General features: G+C 37.3%; 1 protein-coding gene across 4 annotated transcripts in view; it reads right to left on the reverse strand.

Annotated features, from left to right (window-relative positions):
* DACH2 (dachshund family transcription factor 2) overlaps positions 1–14,687 on the reverse strand; it is a 314,287-nt gene that overhangs the window by 96,775 nt on the left and 202,825 nt on the right. For all 4 annotated transcript variants that reach the window (XM_052813355.1, XM_052813357.1, XM_052813354.1 and 1 more), the window contains exon 3: positions 4,829–4,960. In XM_052813355.1, coding sequence (XP_052669315.1) covers positions 4,829–4,960 — 132 coding nt within the window. The remainder of the gene's footprint in view (positions 1–4,828; positions 4,961–14,687) is intronic.

A 14,687-nucleotide genomic window follows, 5' to 3' on the forward strand; every position in this document is an offset into this window, starting at 1 on the left:
TTTTGACTTCCTAAGGAAATACCACTGAAACACTTAGTACTGTTTGATATCTCTCTTGGGAAAGCAAAACACATTTATTAAATCATGCATGCTAACTCCAAAAGCCAACAGAAGGAAATAACTGCTTTATTCTTTGCACTGAGGTTTTGTACAAACAGGTACTGTCACGGATTGCTATGCACTGATCCTTCTTTGCTTATGCAGCTTAAAGGATGTTCAGGTAATATCACCAATACTGTATTTTGCAATCTATCCTTCATGTTCCAGTTCTAGCACATATTTGTACAAATTACCTGCTGCCATGCTATTAAAAAAAAAGCTCCGATTTCAAATAAGTTGCAGATTTCCCTAGGCAATTATATGCTAATTTCCAGAATACACTTCACCTAATTTTAGTATTGCATGATGATGAAACAGATGATCTTTATAAACACTTTTGTGCAACTAGAGAGGTTTTGTTTTGTTTATTTTATTTCTATAGAACAACAAAATTGATTACATGGCTGGGCTTTGAGAGATCTGCACACGCATCCAGCACACCTGGCTTCCGCTGCCCGCTTCAAACTCTTGATGTTACTCATTCTCCAAAGTGGAATACGAAAGGCCACGTTGCTCCTGGCAGGCGTTATCAGTCATGCTTACAGCTCTACAGCATGGCTTGTCTTAGCTGTGGCAACCCTCTGGACTCAAGGCAATCCTCAGATGTGTGCACTGATTGCCATCCACAAACCGTCTCATCTCCAAGGACTCACAGAGAGTAGCCAAAAAGGAGGAACAGGATTATGAAAGACTTACGGCCACTGGGAAGTTGAGATTTCAGAGGGATTAATTTCTCCCACTTCCAGACACCTATGTCCCCAACTACACGGTTCTCTAAATTCAACCTTCCTTCCCAGATCCTACAAGAAGATGGAGACAGACACTAAGCCACAAGGAACAGCTAGCTCAGATTGGCTGCACTGTGGGGCCAGAAAACCTATAGTACAAGATTAAATATGAGATTTTCAACTGCCTGAGAAGTTTGCTTCAACACTTCATATGATGAGTAGGAAGGTGCAAAAAAAATCTCTTTCTCTTCTGCAGAGAGAGTGGAAGGAGGACATTAATGTTCAAATGTATAACAACATTCTTCACAACACTGTGAACTAATGTATTACTTCAATTAAAAAATATGTGCAAATTTGGGGGGGGTACTTTTTTTTTTTCCACAGTTTCAGTATTGTCTCTTGCAGCATTTTTTTTAATAAATTACTTAGAATATTCCAGTACTAAACTCCACCATTACCGAGATTATTGTAACATCACAAAGAGGAGGTAGGTAGCACCTGATGGCAAAAGTGTACCAGCTGGACTAGAAGCAGGAAAAGAAGTGGCCCACTTACTCCCCACTTCCTTAGACACACTTGTAAGATTCAATTCCACCCCTGTAATTTCCTAGAGGACAATATAATATCTGAGGAATTATAGTCAGTGATCCTGAGAGTTAGAGTTCAGATTTTAAACTGATGGCATGAATTCTGGCTTCAGATACAGAAATTCTTGAAAATTTCCATCATCATAGGTGCACACACAGAGAAAGAAACTACAGAAGTGATTTCTAGGCATTACTAAAGAAGCAAATAAAAAATTATTTCATACTGACTTCAACAGATACAGATGGGGACTGAAATGAATACAACAAGACATCCTCACCACTTTTTTTATTATACTAATGGCCTGTATATTATGACACACTTCAAAAAAATCTGGCAATAAAGTTTCAGGACATAATACTGATCAATTACATTTTTAACTCAAAACAAACAACAGCAAAAGAGACTATTCCACTCATCTATCAGACTAGGGAATGAGGAGGAAGGCACGCATCCTAATGTGAAATATTTAGTGGCATTGCATCTTACGCTCACCAAAGGAAGTCAATGTGTAACACTGAGGTAAAAAAACAACAAACTCTATGGTTGTTTTAAGTAAAACTGCAACCCTTCAAGTCTTTGTTACAGTAAAAAGAAAAAAAAAAATCAAAGGAAGCAAAAGGTCCTCTGCTCTGTATAACTATATTTCTGATTTGACAGCTACAATTATAATCATTCAGACATCTATTTCCCACAAACTCTCCACAGCCATAACCTTTAGTGATTAATTATAAAGTTCCAGGAGCAATAGTACACAGACTAATTTCCTAAAACAATAAAAGACAGAATTTCTCATTTGGAGCTAAATGAAACACGAACAGGTTGTTATTCATGCTGAAATCTAGATGCAGAGTCATGTTGCAGCCATTACAGAAGCTATTAAACACAACCTCAAATCAAAGAAACTGTAGGTCTCTCTACTAAAATAAAATGTTTTTCTCACTTATGAGGCTTCTCACTCCTTTGCTCTGTTCCTTTTTACCTCTTCCTAGTAAAAAAATTTTCAAAATTCAATTTTCTTTCTCATTTCGCATCCCCATTTTGGTTTTAATAGTCATTTAAACTATAAGAGTCTAGAGCAAAACAAACATTTGGCAAAGGTTTCATGCACACAGAATTATCATGGTGTTCTTTTCACAGTGAATCAAAGTTGCAAAATGTCTATCAACTTCTAAACAAAATGCCAATCTCTTCATGCCCCACGTCAGTCTCCAATGGTTTTCTATAGTGACTATTTGATAATTCCTCAGTTATTTTGTATAGTGAAATACATAGTTAAGTTTTACATTCCCTTCATTTTGGTTTTCCTTTTTGGCACATCCTGCTGTACCTGCTTAATGTAAATCTTTAAAAAATGATCCTCCAATAAAGAGAGAAGCCATGCATTACAAAAATGATCCTAATGCTGGCATTGCAGATACTGAAAAGAGGGGAAATTGTGATTTTTAATATGATTCGTAGTAGTTCTTTTTGTTAAGGACTTATTTCTCTGTCTGCAAGCAACATTGGCACTCAATCCAGCAAATTTGCTCTTGGCAATTTTACTGAATTAGGCAATGAAAAGGGGAAAGAATTGAGAAAAGATCTTTACATAACTGACACCATATCCTTATCCTTGGGCACCACTATAACTTCAGCTAAAGTCAGTAGGAATTTTTCCAAATATTTGAATTGGTACTGAGTCAGTTGTAGAACTCACTGAACTGCTAAACCACAGAGAACTTCCATTTGATACTCATACTCTTGACATATTGTTGAAAGGCTGGTACGATAGTCCCCCATAAAACTTGTCAATGAGGTACCTAAAATAATAATATTAATGTACTGTAGATTCTCCCCATAGGAAGTATACAAATTTTGCCGTATCAGGTAACACGTGAAACCATGAACATTCAAATTAGCAAGCTTTCGTACAGCAGCTTTTAAAAACCCAAATACAAACCCTACATCTTTTCTGTATGAAGCTTCCTTGCTTTTCAGTAGGAATTATATCTTCAGTCGTATTTCTTAGCATTCAGTGAAACTCTGTAATTCATTTTGAACTATATACAGACCATAAGAGTTACACAAACTAAATATGCTTTTTCAGTGCTTTTTTTCCGAATTCAATACGCACTAATTGATTAGGGTCTGAGAGGTGAATAAGAAATACATATCCTACATAATAGAAAGCTGGGGAAGGGTTTAATGCATGAATTAGAAGCCAGATTTCTTCAATACAGATGAGTACACAAAATTAGCAAAAGGCAATACCACTTTTGGAAAGGCTGCTTTGTGCATAATTTGTCATGAATTCAAAGTTATTCCTTTAGAAAATGAGTCTAAGACCTCCCAGCTGCTGCTTTATTGGTCTAATAAATTACCATTTTGATGGTACAATGCATATAAACTATACACCATCCAAGCAAGCAAACTGTTAGAGCTGCTTCGTCTTTAGAGACGCATGTGTGACTTCAGAGACGTGTGAATGCCGATGGGAGATCTGAATGCAATGAGGGATTAGACGATGCCTCCATTCTTGAATTGGTAATGAAAACAAAGGATGCATAAGTTTCCAAAATGGTAAGAGTGTATTGTAGGATTGTTTGTGTCAAAAAAAGTGAGTCCAAGTGAAACTGCCCTTATTGTAACAGGTATCTAGCAGCTTTCTGAGACAAAATGGATCTATCTTATTCTCGGTTCTCTCCACTATCCAAGTAAAAATCTCTTCCATTCACCTGAAAAGGACATTAGAATAAACAAAGAAGATATCCTCTTCGAAGGATCCATTTCTGACTTAAACTTATTCTTGTGGAGCTGGGACTCAAGGAGCTTAGTTCAAGTTTATACTAATGCTTATAGTAGTACAGACTGAACATGTGTTCAGTGTCAGTGCCTTCTACCCAGGGTTATTCCAGCCAGGTAGACCATAACAAATGTTTATCACGACTCTCCTTCATAGCTGTGGTTTGCAAATATCCATTCGAGGAAAGAACAAAATGCAGAAAAGCCAGAAAGTTGGTGATTTAGCATTGCCTACTTTACCTTTCTCCAGTGAACTGTGGAACTCATTATGAGTTCCAACAACCTGATGTTTTGGAAACCTTCCATCATTTACAGGAAAACTCTAGACTAACTGTATTATTGCCAACAGAGAAGTCTTTTGTTACTACAAATATACTTAGGGAACAGTTTAAAATGTCTGTATTCTAACATAACGAAAACAATCCTTCGCCAATATTTTTCAAAAAATTAATGAAGATGGCTGTTAGGAGGAAAACTGGAGGAATAGGTGCAGTAATTTAGGTTTGACACTGGCAGAGCAAAGCTTACAAAATAAAAGAGCACAGAACCTGAGATAGATTTTTGATTTTGTTTCCAATGCACAAAAACAGGTGTTGAGCTCCCCTGCAGCTCACATGCACAGCATTACTTACCTGCATTAGAATTGAGCTCTTCATTTTCTGATTCTGTTCCATTTTGACTTCCACTTCCATGAAGGCTATTCATTGCCATAAGTTTCATTTTCTGTAACTTCATAGCCTCTGCCATGGCAGCCGCTGTCAGACCTGGAAAAATATAAAGAAAGAAAATGCAATATCATACCATACAATACAGCACTGAAAAATGCTAAGAACAAAACAATTACTTTCAGTGAGAATAGGTCACATAAATTCAATACACATTCTTAGTCCAGTTATGTAATGTTATTCTGAACACTATCTTTACTTTAAAGTCAAGTTATTTCAGTACATCATTCTAAAGATTTTTTTTTAATTCTTTCATGTTTCTTTTTCTTTTTTTTTAACATGTATAGCATAAAGAAATATTTATTTAATGGTATCCCTTTTGATTATACTTTTAAATATTACTTCCTGTCACTTTGATCATTTTGTCACTTTGATCACTTTCAGGTTGACTTATTCAGCTGCTACAAAATTTCCAAGTACACTAGTAAGATACAGTATTTCTTAATTTGAACAGTTCAAAGCCAATTAACATGAAACAATCAATGCTGTACTATTATATTATATATCTAAATATTATTTTGTCTTTTTCTGAAGTCTGTTGGTTTGGATTAACATTACTGCTACTGGAAGATACTACATTGGAGATGTTAGAAAACTACAATATGGGTAATTACAAACTTGATCCCACCTTTAAGAGACTATTAAGACCAGCACAAATTTACAGAATTAGGGGGGGTTAGTGGTAGAAGATTTTCAAGTGACTAAAACCCAATTAATTTCCAATAGTAAAAGAGGAGTAGCGTCAGGCTACAGGTTACGATCATTACCATAATTTTTTCATTATTATTTAGACTCTCAGTTATGGATTAAATGGGTTTACTGTCTTCCTCCCAGTATAGTATGACTTGCTTTTGTCACTTGCTAAAAAGCAGGCTAAATGCTTCATATCAGCTATCTTGTAATTGACTATGCGATAGTTCCACAAAATCACTGAATTGCATTTATCAAAAAACCCATGATTTTTTTTGTTGGTGGTGCATGTTGTATAAACCCACAAAGATATCATACATCAAAACAGAATTAAATAATCTGCTGTTTCTGGAAAGTACTGCTTACTGAGAGATTACATACTGATTAAAGTGAACTAATAATTTTCACATCCTATACTGCCACACATCCATAAATTAAAATACTTCCTTTTAAAAGCTGCTATGAATTTGACATTTAGATTAGCTCTGCTGCTCCTATAACAGGCTTCACAAAAGTTCTCATTATTTTAATATGACTTAAGTAAGCAAGCAATCCATAGACTCCAAATGCATGGAGGGGGGACATGTATTATCACATAAGGACACAGCAATTTGGTTAACTTCAGCAAAGGTATTCCTGATGAATATCAGCAAGCTGGAGATGACGGCTTACGAGATGGGAGTTACACAAGCCCTCTTTGCTCCAGGCCGCCTGTCCTCCTCCTTCCGTCTTGTCTAAGAGCCTCTCAACACTCACAAAACCAAACTGCAGTTACACACTCCTATATTCCCAAAGCACTGACGCCAGATCTAACAAATATTACCTACACTAATTATGCACTTGTTTTACTGTTTTGTCATTGATACATGAAAAACTATATTGATTTCATTATTAATATACACTAAATACAGACATATAAAGATAAGTCCAGAAAACATCATCAATAATCTTGTCTCTTAGGACATTTAATGTAGTCCTCACTTCATGCAGAAGATCACTATGCCATACCATTATTCACTTTTTATTTAAAAAGAATTTTTTTTCTAACACCCTTTACAGTTCTGTTGCAAATGCTACAGGGTTTTTATCAAGCAGATATAAAATCTTGATGTTTAAACTCCTGTTTTTACAAATTCTCTGGCTGATATCACTTACACTTCATCCATCCATCAGAGAACACATCTGAAATGATAAAACTGTTCACACGCTTTCTGGAGAAGATGAAATAGTCTACAAACCTTTCCACTTTTCTTCTAGGGAAAGGAAGTGGGATTGCTCTTTGATTGAATTTCACATTATTTTCAGGAAGTTCAAAAAAACAAACATCAGCACAAGTCTTCTGAGGAATTTACTGTTCTCAAGATTTCCAGGCACCTGTGTGGTTTGCTTGCCTACCCGCACATCTGCACTTTTCCTCCTTATAGCAACCACTTCCAAGTTTTGAGGTACAACCATCACTAAAGCATTTTCAGAACTTGTACCCACTCACAGCCTACTCTCTTTTCACTTTATACTTCTAATCCATTTGCAAAGAATTCACATTTATTTTAAAGGTTACAAAAAATATAGAGTCTGAACATGGAGTTTTTTATCATAACATGTTATCATTTGTATGTACCCAAATACATACAGATGAACAAATATCCTAGTAAATATTTTTATCTGGGTCAGTATTTATACAGGTTGTTGATACTATAAGTCATAAAACTTTACTTAGTTTAAATATACAGAAGAGTAAAGAAACTATTCATAAGGAGATAAACAGGGAATGGCAAGTGAAGTCAGACCTTTAGTAAAATGTTCAGTGAAAAGAGAAGACTAAAAATTATCCAGGGCACTGTACAAAAACAAACAAACTTCTACTGAACAGTTGTATCGGAAGCATAATGAGGGCAAAAAGGGTACCGAGGAACAAACAGAAAAGAATAAACACAGTCCCCAAATCACCACGATGCCGCCTGCAGAAATTAAAGGTAATTATTGTCAGGCATTTTTGAGCTCCCTAACCAGACACAGCTGCCACAAGACAACAGCCAAAAACCAGTGCTGTATCAGAAATCTATGCCGTGCCATCTGCCACACCAAAGTCACTCTACTTCAGCATTAAAAGTTTAAAGAGTAAAGCACAGTCCTAATGTAGAAAGCACTACAGCCTGAAAAGCTTGAGCAGTCAGGCATAAACTTGAAGCAGATATAGCCAATACTATCTCTAAACTCAGTATCAGCAAAGTCTTTATACTCTCATTCACTTATTCCCCAGTCTATATAATTTCTTACTTGAACTGTGATAGCAGTAAAAGCCCCAGAATCTGACTGTATGAGGCACTTTAAAAACAGTGTACTAATTCTTCAACATTCCTGAAAGCTAATAAAATTGAGGTTAAAGCAAATGGTTTCAGTAGTAAGGGTGTGCTACTGATTGAAATGATGGAAGAACACGTACAGCAAATCACCCATTGGCATAATCTTCAATTAACGCTACTGCCACAGCTAACGTTACTGAAGCTACTGTTTAATGTAACTATTAATAAAACTCCTTTCTATAATTGACTCAGCTCCGGCTAGCCGTGGCAAGGAGGGCTATTCTTCAACTGACTTATCTAAAGATCTACAAAGAACTGAAGAATCATTTCCAACCTCTTGGATGAATCATTATCAGCAGCAGAATCTCACTTAGAGTACCTCACTTCGAAAAATGTACTTGAAAACTGCTGCAATGTATACATTTATCCCTCTACTTTCACCTTAAAAAAAAAAAAAAAAGATCACTAGGAAAACCGACATGCTGGATTACACACTTCAAAGCTTCCATTTTTTTCCCTCCCTTTACACTTTAAATTTCCCTTCCTTCAGTTATCTTCTGCCAGCTGTGATCAATCACTAAACACCCAGGAAAGAAACTATGTACCGCTTTATTATCAAACACCTACAACCTTTACAATACTAACAACAACAACAAAAAAGCACGAGTCTCATCACAGTTGCAGTGATTTGTTTTCAAAGCTGCTAGCAACCACGTGGCCACTGGAGCTAGCCCTGCTAACAGTAGCCCACCACCCACCAGTTGCCTTGGCTGAAAGACGGCAACTCCTTGAAAAGCTGGTAGGGATCTTTAAGAGAGACACATAAGCGCTAATGCAGAAATCTTGGAGCCATGTTCTGGGTCAGCTCCCTCTATATGAATCTTGATTACAATTGCACAACAGATTGTGATGGTGCGCGCTCAGGTACACCTGCATCGTGCATATGGCAAAACAACCAACTGCCATTAGTAATCTTCATTCCGTAATTTCAGTTTTGTCAGGACACTGTGTACTCTCCCCTTGACGAGTCTGCATAACTCCGCTGTACAACACAAGAATTTAGCCCTGAAGTAACCGTTCAAGGACACACAGACCAGCACACTTTACACTCAGGTTGCACTGAAGTAAAATTCTGCAATTGTATTCTGAGCCACCGTTAAAACGTACCTAAGCACCAAGCAGTTTTCTAATTAAGGTTTTTGATTCAAATTAGGACCATACTCAGCTTACTCAGCACGGCAGACCGCATCGCTCTGGGGAAGACCCACTGCTTGCGGGGTGTTTGAGATGGAAAAGGCCTGAATGTACTGTGAGGCTTGGGTGCTTCTGGGAGGGCTGGACACGTCCTCTGCTCCTAAAGCCAAGGAACCTGTAGTACTTGAGAGGGTGTGAAAACCAGAGAGGTTTCTCCATCTTTTGCCTGCATCCTATTAAAGTTAGTGGTTAATTGTTTACTCAACTATCCCCTACACAGACAAAAGGACTACTGAAGATTATTCCTCTGTGAAGTCTCGGGCATTATTTCAACAACAAAAAAGCATTTTTACTGCATGGCCCGAAGATCACAACTCCAAGGTCATTTGCAGTGTATCCCACTCAGGGCCGGTCTCCCATTATAGGGCAGTGCTGAACCCACCCGCTCCCCCGAGCACCAGGCGACAAGGGGACGGTGTCTCTTGCCTCGATTAAGCATCACAACTTACTCACTAGCAAATATCTTCCTGGAGACATCAGAAACCAAAACTCAGTTACATTCCTGCTCTGAGGTACCTAGGGTGTCTGGCGTGCAAGTGAATCCTCCCCATGTTTAACTAATGTCCAGTCACTGACAATTGGATTTTGATGGTGAATACAAGGACTCTGAGCATTTTAAGGTGACCCTGAGTATTTGCTAATCTTGTACTCTAGCTACAGCTATTTTTTTCAGTTCCCTAATTAGTTAGACTGTGCCCCTCCTTCATATTAGTTTGAAAGCTTTTCTGTCAAAACTGTGAACAAGTAAATTAAGTAAAGGAGAACTATGAGTAATCAAATCCTGAGGTTTGCAATTAATTAAATGAAACGGTGAGTCAGTGAACTGAAGAATGGTCTTATATTAAAACAAAACATTTAATTAAATTAACAGTCAACACATTGCAATTAATAATATTCAAAAGGAAAAATGAAAACCAGTTTAGCCTTGCCATATTACTTCAGTCTAACAGTCAAGCATTGTGCATCGGCTTGTTTGTTATTTGCATTCAAAGCTGCTATGGGTCAAGTATGATGTGCTAAAACAGGAATAATGAAACATCTGGTAGTATGAAATGTTAATATGAGATACCATATTGCAAACAGTGAAAACAATTCTGAAACATCCAATAAATTAGGCCTTGGAAGATTAAAAACGATATGCTTTCTTTTGCATTTTCTTCAATAAGGAAATTAATAAAAATAAATACATATAATGTACTTTAGGTTTTCAGAATGCCTGCAAGAATTTACTAATTTAAACATTCACATTAGAAAGTACAGGCTTCTCTGTAGCTGAAATGAATCATCTTTGTTTAGTGCTAAACAGGTAGGTAAAACTCAGCTGCTAACAGAAAGCACAGTGAAACCAAATTCTTGAATAAGAACATTAAAATGACCAAAGTGTTAGAGCAGTTTGGAGACAGGTCCAAACGCTTAAGTCTTACTATTGCAGATTTCTTCCTTTTCTGTAAACTGACTCAAGTAGAAACTGTAGGAAGGTTTTAGCTCTAGTGCATGTTATGTTTTCAATGGCTGTTCAAAGATATCCTAGCTACCGTTTCGGATAGGTCATAATAATCCATCAACGTGAACCATTTGAGAGACTGTAAGGAAAGAACTTGGTGAGTAATTGGCCACTGCAGGCAGAGGATGGGATTTCAGCGTAAGCGCCGTAGTGCTAAGCTTTATCATGGGCTAAGTCGTGTGAGTATTCACCCCAGGCCCTGGGAGGACACTTCGGAGCCCAGACTGAAATCCATGCTACATCCATTTGACATTGCCAAGCTGAAATGTAGTCAATAGCCCAGAAATGTATTACAACGGTTGAGTTTCTTTGATCTGTTCCGATACCTGCAGCTAGTTGGTCTGATATTACAACCGTATTTTAAAAGTATGCTCTTCTCTCCCGTTTTGCAACAGAAAAGCACCCCAACAACAGCAAAAACTGATTTTAGAAAATTTGAAAGTATTTATACAGTATTTATCTTGCTACTGTGAAAGCAAAAATAAAGACTAATTAGCTAAACACATTCAGTTAGTTAAAGTTCAGAGACTACTGAAGATCATCCTTAGCAAAACATTTCAGACAATAGTTACAATTTTTGAGGGGCCTAAAAATTTTAATTACCACCACTTTAAAATGTCAAGAAAATTATACTATGGCAAAAGAACCTTATTGGGGGAGAAAAACCCCATACAAATATTAAGCATATTTGTCAGGAATTGTGAGAAATTAATCTTCCACAGAGAAGCTCCAGTCAGCTCGCTTCTGCAATGAACTGTCACACAGTCTTTACGTGAGAGACGTTATTCTTTGCCTCTGCACAGTCCCTGAATACTCCCTACATAGCTTCCACTTCTGCAGCAGACAGATAGGGACAGACCTACAGATAGGTCTCTTCATCACACAACCTTGCTTCCCCCACAGGTCAATCGATTCTCTATCATCAACCAGACAGTTACACTGGAGAAAAAACCAGTATGTCATAATGTAATTTAAAGACTTTGTCAAATGCTCAAGGGATCAGAATTAGGGTTGCACAAATGTTTCTGAATTTTTGACAGCTTGATTTTGCAATCCTAGTAATTTTTGTTTAACACAGTGTGCTTGCTCACCTTATTTTAATTCTAAAATACGATTTCATGCAAAAGTTCACATAAGCATAAACAAGATTAAAACCTTTACACATCAAAACGTCCCTGCCACTCCATGGAATAATTCACAGAAGTAACAGGTTGTCATTCTCTCATTTCACACATTTAGACAGTAGCAAAAGTCGTGATACTTACAAATCTGGGTGTTCACTTTAAAACATGGAGAGTTTGCTTTCCAGATGCTTTCATCCCATATCTGCCTCTATTATTTAAGCTTCTCACCCCAGTTATAACCTATGTTTTGTATAGCCTAATCTTATCCTCCCCGATATCCATTTGAAAGATTGGAAACATTTTTAACATTAACATCTTCCATCAAGTCTCTGTACCTGAGATACTTCATATCCTTGATCCACATGAAGGTACAATGACCAAAGACCTGTCAGATGTCTTGTCTAAACACAAGGAGCTCCATTTGAACTATACAGAAATTTTAATCCTAAATCTGTGCTTAAACTTGTGTTAACATGAGCACTTATGTTCAAGCCGATACAACAATACCCAGCTACATATTTTACAGATGAATTCATATCCAAAAAGGTAGCCGGTATCTTATGGCAAACAAAATTGCAGCTTACCTTACTGGAGGGAAACAGAAAAATCAGAACTACAAAGAGCGCTGAGAGGGTTACATTAATTTTTTTTCTTTCATTCTTAACAATGTGTCTCATGAGAATTGATTAATTTTGTGACATTTTCTGCTCTTTTTTACAATCTATGCCATGAGAATGATTTGTCAAGACTGTAATGCATAATACTTTTAGCATGCTGCACTACTGTGACCTTTACCTTCTTCTGTATATTTGATTGACTGACCACCCCCCTTTTGATCTACAGGTTTCAGAAGATGGAAGCATACACAAGACAGACACATCAGCCACTGAATTATTGCTGAAGAGATCACAATCACCTTATACAGATAATCTGTATGTTCCTCGGTGCATATCTGATGCAGTTTTAGTCATGTCATTGAAAATTTTCAACATAAAATGAAAACTCTTACATTACGTGGTGTACTTAAAAAGTGTTTTCATACATCAAAAGAGTGACAACTTCACACATTAGGACTCAGATTTCAGTAAGGATAAGACAAGTTAAACTAATGCTCATAATCATCCAAATTCTCAAACTATCCACTTATGCTTTCATAATGCTGTCATAGACTAAAGATTACAATTCTTTGAGATAAGGACTTGAAAAATTAAAAACTAAACCAGAAACATGTTATATTACCTCCCTGAGAGGAACATATAAAATAAATTCCATTTATAGGAAAAGAATGTTAACTCCAAAGTGCTAAATATTCAGAAGCCACGGGAAAGAATACAATGGTGGTTATCATCAGCCCCAAAAGGAGAACTGACCTTTGACACAGGCCTCACAACCTGCAGAGCAGGAATGCTTTGCTAACTTCGGTAATTCTTTCAGTGTAAGGACAAAGAAGACTATTGGCACACGCTGGCACCCAGCCAGCGCTGTGCACTATCATCTAGTGATACTGGGCAATATTTACTTGAGTCAAATTCAAAACAACCTGGACTGCCCAACGTCCCGGAAAGCTCACACACAGTCAGGGCCCTGGATGCACTAACAGGGCTTAATGGCCACCTTCTCTTAGGGTCCAGAGCTTGCTGCATTTGATTCCGACTGCAGGACTTAGTCATCCATTTTAGAACACATTTGGATTCATGGGAACCTAAAACTATGTTATAAATACATTTAAACTTAATAGCCCTCATATTCACCATGGATATTCTGTAACTTCTCTATAATCACAGAAGTCTGTCACGGTGCATGTGCTGCCATCTGAAATTAGAATTAGCTGTTATTATTTTTTTTCTCCACGTTTACTCCTTTCCCATTAAATCAATTTCTGTGGGTTTAAAGCACTTGTCCACAAGCAGTAACGATGGGGAAATTGCTGAAGTTTTTGGAGGTCCTTTCAGTTAAGTACCAAAAAGTCTGAAAGCTTATCTGGAATTGGCACAAATCTCTCGAGTTTGTAAAATTAATTGGGCTGGAAGGTCTTCAGAGAATAACAATATCTTTGTGAGTGATTTCAAGCTACTTCCTACTTGTGATTGGAAAATACCATACAAATTTTTTTTTTGTATCAGATGGCACGGCTCAGCTACGTCCTAGCCGTCACAGATCACATTTTAAAAAATGGTATATTACAAGGATTTTAACTGAATACCAAGTTCCATAAATTCATCATGCTACACTATTTCAGATGAAACCTCAAGATACTGTCAAGTTCAGCACTGCTGTTAGAGACTGGACTGCTAAAATATTACCCCTGCTAGCCGCTGTTCGCTTCAGCTGGACCAGCCTGACCAACGCTATGGGCTTTCTTACCGTGCAGATCCCTTACCTAACGCCTCCTAGAAGCTGAAGTGTTAGAGGGGAGAAATACTACTCTAATGTCTCCTCAGATGTTTTCACAGAACTGAAACCAAGCAAATAATAATTTCACATTATTACTCACCAAGCTACAAACAGCAGCAGTGAGCTCCCTCTTTACTCGACAGCAACTGCATCACAGAAACTTTGCTTGCAAATGAACAGCAGAAATACTGTGAACAATAAACTGTTCTCCACTATGGTTCACACTGGCTAGAAGAGGGAAAAAATTTGTATTCATCAAACTCAAACTAGCTTAAGTGGAAGCGTAGACGAAGCACTCAACCAAGGACACAATTCTGCCTTCCTCATAGGCATTGCCATCCCCCAGTTTTGCAGCAATCCCTCTGCAATCAACTTAAAATCAGTGGGATTGTTTGCAAAGGTTAGGTTCTTCTTACCAAAATTATTGGGAATAGACCATCAGTTGGGGTGGCAACTAGTGCTAGCTCAGACGGTAAAATTTAAGCCAGGCTCCTCTG

Source organism: Harpia harpyja, chromosome 18 (assembly GCF_026419915.1).
Source record: "Harpia harpyja isolate bHarHar1 chromosome 18, bHarHar1 primary haplotype, whole genome shotgun sequence".
NCBI lineage: Eukaryota > Metazoa > Chordata > Aves > Accipitriformes > Accipitridae > Harpia > Harpia harpyja.